Below are 11,270 nucleotides of genomic sequence, written 5' to 3' on the forward strand. Positions count from 1 at the left end.
CGTTTTTATTCAGGCCGTTGACCGAGGCTTCGTCGGCCCTTTGGTTCGGACCCCTCCGTCGGACATGTCGGACTCCTCGTCGGAAATTTCTGGCGCCACTGCAGTTCTCACAACAACCCGCAGTAGGACAGGAAAACATGAATTCACTTCCACGATCTAGCCAAACAGACAATTTCTCTAAATTCTGATCTACATTTACCATACATTTAAAGTTCTGTATAAGAAATATTATATACTGCATACATATTCTAGGCATCTGAATGATAGTAGTTCATTTTTTCATCTGCAGGGGTAACATTTTCAAATCTAATTACTGTACTCCATTCATAATTACAGTATGAAATAACTCTAATATTCGTATACACCCATCAAACTAATTATTTCCAGCATATATTAGATTTCGGGCACTAAACTTGGAATTCATTGCCATCCAATTTAGCTAATGCCTCTTCTAGTAAAATCTTTTCTAACCAGAGCTCAATAAACTTAATTATAGGTTTTTAATTTTTTTTTTATCCACCCCTCCCCTTTTTAGCTGCTTGTCTCGGTTTGTCAGTTTGTACCAGATTTGTTTTTAGTTTTTGTCTTGTTTTATTCATTTTTTTATTTTTCTTTCAGACTGTCCCATCACAAGATTTGTTTTTCTTATTTCTTGGGTCTTGTCTTTTTCCTTTTACTTGATTTTTTTCAATTTACATAATTAATTCCTTGTATTTACTTTATATATAGGCCTATATAAAAAAATTATGTTGTAATTGTATTCTGTTTAAAGGAAGTGAATACATGTTAATTTGATTTGAAATTTAGTTCTATTATTCAGATCTCAAACACTGCCTTTCTCCATTTCATTTGTCTGGCTATGTACATAAATGCTCAAAAGTGCCGCGGCGTTTATACAATTTTTGGAGGCTTCAATGCGGCGCTTCGAGGGCGGCGCTTATTAAAAATATATTTTCGTGGAGCTTTCCGTGCCTGTTCCCATGTTACCTACAGTAACTCACATTGCCTCACGTTCAGTAGGCCATCATAGGTTTATGTGATCGTAAATAAAAGTTTATAAATGCTTGTGTCTTCATTGTTATTTATTCATTGTAATACTACACATTGTATTTAAAAGCCTATTTCTCAAAGTACTTCATTACGCAATATAGGTAATATATACTCTCGATTAAGCATCTCAGAGCTTATTCGAGAGCGGCGCTTAGCAAAAAGATTCAGGTTTAGTGCAGCGCTAATTCGAGAGCGGCGCTTATTCAAGAGCCGTGCTTTTTTTAGCATTAGCAGCGCTTTTTCGAGCATTAGCAGTAGCATTTTCGTGCATTTCCACAAAGAGGAGCTAGCGTTAAACTTAGTAGCAGTGCACTCCAGCGAAGTGAGACAACACAAATTTCTCCACCCCTCCTCACTGTAGGACAGGCCTGGTTCCCGTCGTTCCACGCCAAAATGAGGCTGTCGGACCAAAAATATTAAGCACAATTTTGGGGCATACGAACGATAAAAACCTTCCCCATAAACCTTACCGGAGAATTTTATTCCAAAACTTTGACTGCAGCTGGAAGCCCCTTGGTTCAAACACCGATTATCAGTCCCCCTATGGGCAAATTTCCGGAGCCACAACTGTTTAAACTAGAAGCTAGCAGGGCTGCATTCGCATATAGTATAGTATAGTATAGTAGTACGGTAAATTACAGACCAAAAAAACTCTGGAGAGTTAATAATGTTGACAGGTATATTTATTACATCAAATGAGCAAGCACTATAATACAGAATATGCATACAAATGTGTTTGTTTTTTTCATTTTGAATTATTACAAGTCACTATAACAACTCCCTGATACAATCCATTATAAATATTGTCATTAAAGAAGTTGAAGTTGAAACACAATTATCAATCTCTGGTAAAAAATTCTAAAATTGTATTCAGGATTTTTTTTATCCTCAAAAACTGATTTTCAATTTAAGATCACACATGAATTTAATGGTGCATCATATACAAAACATATACAGAACAGAATTTCCCTCTAAAAATAATGGTATGGTCTGTTAGTTCCAGAAAACTCAGATAAGAGATTTGATGTCTGAGTTTTCTAGAAACCCAGAACATAGTGAAACATTTAAAAGAAAGCCTAACTAAATTAAAGAAATAAAATCCTAAACACTAAGCAAGAATGAAATTAAAGAAATAAAGTCCTAAACACTATAGCAAGTAAAATATACAGTAAAATATACATATACTGTATATATAAAAAATATAAAGCATTAAAATTCCATTAAATGATGAATTGCTCATTTAAATACTATAATACCCTGTAAGTTAGGCGATACTCTTTTTATACCATGTTTAGCACACCTTATTTTTGAAAAGGTTTCATCTCTGAATGGGTTTAGCAACTGGCAGAAAAACAATTAAAATAAAATTTTATTTTATAATTTAGCAAAATTACCCTGCTAAAAGTACCTGAGTAAAATCAAATAGAATTGAAGAGAGATCAAATTGCGCTAGCACCTCATGTGTGTCGCGATCAATCGTAGGCTACACACTCCGATTACTACGATGTAATTATTCTTATTTCAAATCTTCATTTTCAGCTGGCAGTGGTATAAAAAAAAGTATTGCTTTATCGGCTTCCTATGAAAAATACATTAAAACAATTAAGTATTTGTTGATTTACAGACTTTTAAGTACAAAATTTCTTTAAATGATCATCAGCCAAAATGCAACAAATACTGTCAATTAGAAAAATAAACCTAAAAAAAGCAGGGGCGGATGCAGAGATGTCCAAAATGGAGGGCTGAAAGGGGACCCAAAGTTGGGCCAATCAAGATAACACTGTCCTAGGGGGTCCGGAGGCACGCCCCCGCGAAATGTTTGTGTTCTAGACGCCCAAAAATAACATTAGAGGCGTTCTGGGCTATCATTTTTTTTCTTTTTCTTTTTTTTTCTTTCTTTTTTTTCTTTCTTTTTTTACCTCTCAAAAGGGCCTAAATCCTCCCCTGAAAAGTGTGTGTTCTGCATTCTGATTTTCATTTGTAAGCCAGCAACTTACTTTATATGAGGCTTGGCATCCAAAAACCTGTGCGCTGTCACTAAATGTTAAACTAAGACACTACCACAAAAATGTGGCAGTATATACTTAAATACAGCAAAAAGCCGAAATACTTTTACTCATAAAATTTTAGTAAGTCGACACCAGTAAATGACTTATCATTTAAAGCTTATAATGTGCAGAATATGAAAATATTAAAAAGTCAATTTTCTTGTTTTTGTCACTGATTCTGGTTTTGGCATGACAAGCCCAATATATAATATAACCAATTCTGATATTGTAATATGTCAAATGCCTGCCATACACTACATAGATATTAGTAGTTCTTGAAAGAACTGTTGTCTTGTTGAGACTACCTTAATATATAGATTGAGTGCTTCAAACATCTTTAAATTTATTAGCCCAACCATTTATCTTTAATTTTAACTCTCAAGAGGTATCTAACAATTTTTGAAGTACTGTATTAATAAAATGTTAAGCATCAGACCACATTTTCGCTGTATAAATACACTGTAATAATCTATTAGCTTTAACAAGTTAACTAACAATTATATAAAATACTTGTATGAATTTTTACAAATGTTCAAATTTTATTGAAGGCTGATTTCTTTGCAAACTTTTTTGATTCGCTCCATGGCTGAAAAATAAAATAAATTGATTAAATATTCAAATTAAAACTTACATATGCATAATTTTCTGTTTGTTAATTATTAGATTTAAATTGAAAATCTGGTTCTGATAATCACTGACACAAGACACTGAAGTCTCACTCTATTGCTTACTAAGCAGCTTTCGATTTTGGACGACGCGGCGTTCTACGACGGGCAGTGTAGCGTGAAACCGGGGAAGATGTTCGTTGTGTGGATTTGACAACGGGCTTCAAGCGATTTGGCGTTGTGTTGACTACGGCAACACAAGTTTTATAAATACACGCTCGCTGGGGGCGCCTGCATAATTGACCACGCAATACAAGGGAGTGCGTCATCCTGTAAATCGAAACAGCTTTGATGTTGAGACGGTAATTGCATAGTACGACGTTCATGGTTGACTGAATTCCCCGTCGCAGCTCCCCGCGTCACCCATTTCGAAAGCTCGCTACTATATATGTGGAGGTGTTCACAGATGTGTGTGTGGACAAGTGTGTGTTTTGGGGAAGCAAAAGTTGGTCTCCTCTATTTCAACTAAATTGTATATGTACCTGTGTATTAATAAAACTTGTTCTCTGTTATTTATACCAACATTTTTTTTTATCATAGACAAATTACTTACCAAGCTCAAGTTTGGCTATTTTATCTGCAAATACAATTCGGAACCAGCCAGGGTCATCACTGTAAAATGCTTGACTTGGAGAGATGTAGGTTCCAGCATCAAGGAATTTATGCCACAAATCCTTCTCAACAGCAAACGTTGGCTCCTTTAGGAACTGGAATAATTAAAATAAATAAATAACAATAAATATAAATACAACAACAATATAGCAGTAAGTACAATAGTAATGGCAATAACAATAGCAAAAACAACATTGGTGTATATGGGGTATCCAAATGGGGAGATGATAGAGGTGTGAAAGTGAAGTGGGAGGGCGCTAGCTAGAAAAATGAGGTGGTATGAGGTGAATTCTAGCATAATATTTTTGCTTCCAAAAACTTCCAGTGAGAGGGGGAGGGAGTTTTTTCCCTCATTCACCTCTAGATACGCCATTGAATAACACAAGCAGTAGCAGCAACAACAGCAACTAATATATTCTTGATCATTTCATTTATCGGTGAAAAAGTGGGGTTTAAAGAATTTTAAAATACTGTTTGCATGTACGGTACTTTTCTGAAATCAGCATAGAGATAAAGACTGGACGATGCTTCTAGGTAGGGCACTCCTATCGACGTAAGCTCTCTGGTCACCAATTCGTAACTTTCTCGTAATCTCTTCCTGTTAGTGGCATAGTAGACATTATCTAACCAATCTGAAATATATAGTGTTACTAATATTATTGTTGTTAAAATTATCTTAATAATAGCAATAACTATTATAAGTGCAATCAGTATTGCCATTAAAGCACTGCCATCATCATTATCATTACAATATTTCATATAAATGCAGATTCAAGACTTAAAATGTTATTTCTCATGGCAGAATTTAAAACTGAAATTGTAAAGAATATCATGATTTAATATACAATAAAACACATTTGCTAAACATAAACAAATTAAGTTTAAAATACAGTTTGTCCTTCAATTCGTGACCCCTAAATTAACCACCTATATTTTAACACTGAGCTCACCCTCTAATTATGATACCCCCTCTAAATCAAGACCGAGAAAGTACCAAGTGACAAAATGGCATCCAATTCAAGACCACATTTGAAAATAATATCAAACAGATTCAAGTTTTTTAACAATAAATACTATGTAATCTGAAATATTGAACTTAACAGATGTATTTTTATAAGTTTATCCATATAACTTTAGGTTTCTTAAGTCTATTTCACTTTATCTTTTTGTGCATTTTTTTTTTTAAAAGCTAGTTTTTGAAAAGAAATTTGTAGTTTTAGGCCACTGACTGTGAATCAAAAAGACTTCCTCAATAGTTTTTGAGAGTATATCATTGTTCTCCATAAAAAAAAAATCAGTCACATGTTTTGCAATGACCTGCTAACTTTGCAACTCTTGCCAAAAATTGCTGTTGAATCAGCTCCTCATCCCTAACTTGATACAGTAATTATATTTATGGTTATTTCAAAGCCCATGGACGCAATGCAAAACCAATGCACTCAATAAACACATTATGGTCTCAAATATTCTACCAAAATAGAATATCTAATTTTTGCAGACATGGTTGAATATCAATCCATATTTTAGATTGACAAAAAAATAGTGACTTTTACCATTTCTTTTTTGCTAGACACGTGTTTACTTAACGCATTCAGCAGCTGAGTTCCAGTTTTGCAGTATTAGAACATTTAGACAGACAATAATCAGAATCGGATTTTAACATACTAAAGGGTAAGGAAGCGAAGCCTAAAACAAACATGCACACAATGTGTGCACAATTGCACACTAGTCAAATAAAGTGTAAATGTTATGTTTACTCATAACTCTCTTGTCCTATGAAGTGTCCTGTTTGTTCAAAGTTCATTAGTACATGTGATTCAGGCTGCGAGTTATATGAATTTCAACAATTAAAGTTCATTGTTATATTGACCTACCCTTGTCTTTCAGCATTTTGGACAACATCACCTGAATAAATCCAGGAATCCCTGTGAAGCAACACTGATTCACGATCTGCTGACGAACGACATCAGAAAACCCATAATAGATACCGACACGCATCCCAGACATTGCAAAGTCCTATGTAAAAAGAGAACACAGCCTAAACCAATAATCAATGAAAGGAGCTTAACTCAGGAATCATTCCTGATGATGACATAAGTAATCTCGAAATACTGGATCCCGACACAATGGCGTGCATTTTGAGCTTAGCTCAGATGGCTAAACTGTTGGTAGCCACTGTGTGTGCGCGTTGGACGGTGAAAACATTTTGGATTCCATTGCTGCTCTCCTTGTATTTCAGCTGGAGGGCTGAAATGCAAGTCACAACAGAGCTCTGTCTTTCGGATGAGACGTTTAAGCCATTGGTCCCATGTACATTATGGCCCATGTGCACGTTAAAGAATGCAGTACACTATTCAGAAAGGAGTAGAGAATTGTCTCCTGGTTTACTGCCCAATTCACCACCTGAAGGACACCACTGGAAATGAGTCTCCAGACTCAGTGGGTTTTCCTTGGTGTGATTCACACCGAATATACTCCTATCCTATTATATTCAGGTATCATATAAATTATAATTATCATCATAATCTACCTTAGAGATAACAATTGGAATCCTGTATTACCTTACTAAAGCCCCATATCAGATGGGTTCTCTCAGGGTCTGGAATATCTTCTGGTTTGAATTGAAGGATGCTAGTAGGCTGGACACCTTCTTTAAACACACTCGTCAGGTATATTTCATCAAATATTATATGAAGAGAATGCCTTAAGATAAATAGAAAGCACTGTATATAAATATGTATGAACATGCCTATTATAGTGGAGTTGAATATTGGTTGTTATGATGGGGACTGGTTTCCATTCCTGTGATAGCTGGATTTTCTCTGATTAAAAACAACTCCACTATAAGATAAATTAAATGCATATTTAACAGCTAATATAAATTCTTTAGAAATGAAGTTTAGCTTGAGTACTTGGATAGATTTATTCGGTATTATTCATCAAATATTATATGAATAGAATGCCTTGGGATAAAAATAAAGCACTGTGTATAAATAAGTATTTCAGAAAATGCAATATTTATAGTGGACTTGAATACTGGTTGTTATGATGGGTCCTGGGTTCCACTCCTTTGCAGTGGTGGATTCAGGGGGAGGGGGGCAGCCAGCCCAGGGCCCCCTAAATATTTCAAAATTTAAAAAAAAAAGAGAAAAAAAAGAAAATTACTATATTCAAATTTTAAGTCTGAGAGTGCCATTTCCAGCCATCAAGAGATGCCGTAGTTATAAATTTTCTTACTTCAGCCCCAGGTATAGACCCTCCCATCTGTGAAAGTGCCTCCAGCAGGATTTTCTCTGACTAAAAACAACTCTACTAACAGCTAAACCAAATGCATATTTTAGCTTGAGTACTTACTTATGGCAAAACTGGAGACAATCTTTGATCAACTCGGTTGAATATATTTCACCGAGCGGGTTATGAGGATTGATGAGGAAGAGGCCACGGATATTTATCCCCTGAAAAATGGAAAAAAGTAAATAATATAAGATAGATTATAAAACTTTTGAAGAAATATTGTAAATCATATCAAATATAGGCCATAACACATACAATAACCTACTTACTCAGTGGCAGATTCAGGAATTTTCAAAATAGAGGGGGCCCAGGGAGCGATTAGACCATTTTAACATCTCCCTGATTAGACTATCTCAGCCACACCATAGGGTGAGGCAAAAACATTCATAATTATGGCACCTTTAGATGGCAGGAAATTTAGGTTTCTCAGACTTAAATATTGAACATAATTTTCTTTTTTTCTCAGTTTTCTAATAATTTTGAAAAAAAATACATGTAGGTGGAGGGAAGTGCCTGGATGGCTGGCTCCCCCCAATCCCTTGAATCCAATACTGTTACTGGACAGCATCATGCAGTGCTACTTAAGCTTCCAGTCTCCTGAAGAATCCTTGTTCCCCTACCCACCCCAACTGTGAAAAGTGTCTTGATTTTTGTATTCTTCAATGTTGTCAGGTATGTGTAGATTTCAAAGGTCTATTAACTAAAAAAACCTTACCTATCCTCTTCAAGCACAGGGCCAAAAGTATATAAAATAAGAAAATAAACTTATAAAGTGAAGCAATTGGTACTTAGACAGCAGCAAAACTTACCTTTGCTTTTGCTTCTTCTAAACTCTTCTCAAGTTTTTCAACTGTTAGTTGAAATGGTTTTGTTTCATTTTCTTTCATCTGTAATGGAACAAACATATGCTTGTTAATTTAATTATTTTAATCTAACAAATGTAGAGGCAGCAATGAAGTATTCCTCCTTCTCTACTACTGTATTTACCAAAAGACCATCTCCAATTAAATACCACTTTTCTGAGGTCCCAAATTAACAAATGTCTTCTATCTTTATTAAAATAATTAGAGATCAAAACTGTAAAGACCATGGACACTCCCATCCCAAAAGTTGTCTTTAAATATAAAACACAAAAAAGTCTATATATGTACATAATATTTCTAAAATGTAAAAAGCATTATGTATTTTGAGTGAATATCAAGGCTTGGCTCTAAAAATTAATAAGATAAAGATAACTTTACTGTCCAACATTCCTCTGGAAATTTGTTTTCTGTTTGACAATATGAAACACCTAAAATTCACATAAAAAAGCACTCAATAAAAAGCAATAACAAAAATAAGATAACAATTAGGGATAGTAGATGGCCATTACTACTTTCTAAATGATAATCAAGGAAGAGGAGTCTGTCCGTATATTAAGAAATGGTTGAATGCAGTTACAAGCAAGCAAGTTACAGTAAGAGTACAGTCTACACCTTGAGCGCTTTGAGACGTTACGGTGTAATGGTGTATAAATTTTACGGTGTATAAATCTAACTACATTGCATTACAATCTGATAAATAATGTTTGTGAGAGGACCGGTTCACACTTACTAATAGTAGGGGATCTTAATTATCAAGAAATAAATTGGAATACATGGACATCAGCAGCAGGAAGACACATACATGCAGTAGATTTGTGAGTTTCCTTAAATATAATTTCCATCTCAACTAGTGAGATTTAATACTAGTTATAAAGAGGGACAACAACCAAGTTTACTGGTTCTCATTACTGTCAACAACGATCAGATGATCACCGATGTTACAGAGTCAAGTCCACTAGGAAAGAGTGATCACATAGTAATAAAGTTTGGTCTACAATGCTATGTTGACTGCCAAGAAGAAAGACCAGCTAGAATTACTTATGTTTAAAATGGTAGTATGATGGCCTTAGAAGAGATTTAAGATGAATTACACTCTGGTTACACTCTTACAACTTACCTTTGAGTGGAGATGGACTGGATGGACGTTGACTTTAGCTCTGAGGTCCAAGTCATGCATTAAGCCCCCATAGAATGGACTTGGTACCAAAAATGCATCTTTAAAAACATAAACAATAAATGATGTTGTAGGAACATTACATTTCGATGTCTGTAGTATATTCAAGCCTTGAATATACATAGCCAAAATGTGTCAATAAATAATTCTAATTGTAATGTGTTCCTAGTTAATACAAATGGTTTGATGTTAGTTGTTTTAATTTTTAAATTCTAAATGTGTAATGACATTTTCTAATGTCGTATATTGGGTGATAGACATTATTTTAGTGGTTATTTTGATTAATTATAGAAACACCAGTATATGTTGTGTGTTTGTGTGAATTTCTTCGAATTTATATTATGTAAAGGTTTAACTGAAAAGCTTGATGACTGGTAGTATAAAATAAATTCCTATTATATTTTGGGTAGACCTTATAACTGGTTGGTAATCAATTTTTGGATGGGGTCAAAATGTTTTTCGTAAAAACATTCTCATTATCTTAAGCTACTACAATATGCAACCACTAAGTGCCACACAAACAGTAAGTGAAACACACTTCCAAACAGGCACCACATTTATAGTTACCTACAATATATTTTTTAACATTAATTAATTATTATTGAATGAGAAAAGAATCTAACCTCCAGCATTGCATATGGCAAATGCAATTGTTTCTATAACCGAACCACCTCCATTCATAACCACCATCTATACATAAAATCATGGAAAATAGTAATATTATTTCAAAATTATTATCTAAACATAAATTTATGTAATACAATTAGGAATATTTCTACATATATTATTAAGAAGTTATTCTTTACATGTTATATATTTACATATCTGTTATATTAAGCAATTAGAATAGTTGCATATTAAGCAATTAGTAGAGCTGCGCATAGTACACTAGCGGAAAATTATTATACGATGTACAGAATTAATTGCTTGACTTATAACGTATAATTGTTTACATCAATTATTAATTTAACAATATTACTGGATTTCCATACTGTTACTATATACTAATTTTTTTTTTTAACTTTTATTTGTAAAATTATTTTTTACGTTACATATGTTAAAATGCAATTTTTTCATGCACTAATGTATTCCCATTAGAGCATGGAATATATCTATACTAATTGCTAACTGTATATTCTCCCACTAGTGTAGATCAACTTGTTTACCTTATTAGGATCAAGAGGGGTTGCTGCATTGCTTTTAGCTTTCAGAAATTCAGCAACTGATTCCCGCAGCTCATAGATGGAAGCAAAGTCACAATACACTAACATTTCTTCTGTCCAGACATTTAATTCAGGCTCACTAAACTAAACATTAAAACAAAAAAATAACAATATGAATAATAATTTAAATGTGCAATCCAAGGTACAGTAGGCCTACAACTTCATAAGATTATCTTCAATTTTGCTTTTGATATAATTTGATATGAATGGACAGTGGGTTAAAAAATTAAAGCAGCCTGTGCCCTCTGCGCAAAAAACAGCACATTTTGGAAAATTAGGTCTGATATCTGCAGAGTTTGCTGAAAATTAGGCCTTGACCATACATATATATATATATATAT

At 33.9% G+C, this 11,270-nt stretch overlaps 1 protein-coding gene across 1 annotated transcript in view; it reads right to left on the reverse strand.

The window, feature by feature from the left end:
* Positions 1-1,711: 1,711 nt before the first annotated feature.
* The window catches only part of LOC117105567 (1-aminocyclopropane-1-carboxylate synthase-like protein 1), a gene marked incomplete at its 5' end in the record, with an annotated part of 11,397 nt that continues 1,838 nt past the window's right edge, over positions 1,712-11,270 (reverse strand). Inside the window, 10 exon segments of the mRNA XM_033246745.1 lie at positions 1,712-3,684; positions 4,317-4,470; positions 4,865-5,007; positions 6,250-6,391; positions 6,937-7,078; positions 7,730-7,830; positions 8,479-8,556; positions 9,650-9,747; positions 10,330-10,396; positions 10,873-11,013. Of these exon segments, the coding sequence (XP_033102636.1) occupies positions 3,638-3,684; positions 4,317-4,470; positions 4,865-5,007; positions 6,250-6,391; positions 6,937-7,078; positions 7,730-7,830; positions 8,479-8,556; positions 9,650-9,747; positions 10,330-10,396; positions 10,873-11,013 (1,113 nt within the window).

This window comes from Anneissia japonica, unplaced genomic scaffold, assembly GCF_011630105.1.
Source record: "Anneissia japonica isolate Jap-2015-1 unplaced genomic scaffold, ASM1163010v1 scaffold287598_len761594_cov195, whole genome shotgun sequence".
Classification (NCBI taxonomy): Eukaryota; Metazoa; Echinodermata; class Crinoidea; order Comatulida; family Comatulidae; genus Anneissia; species Anneissia japonica.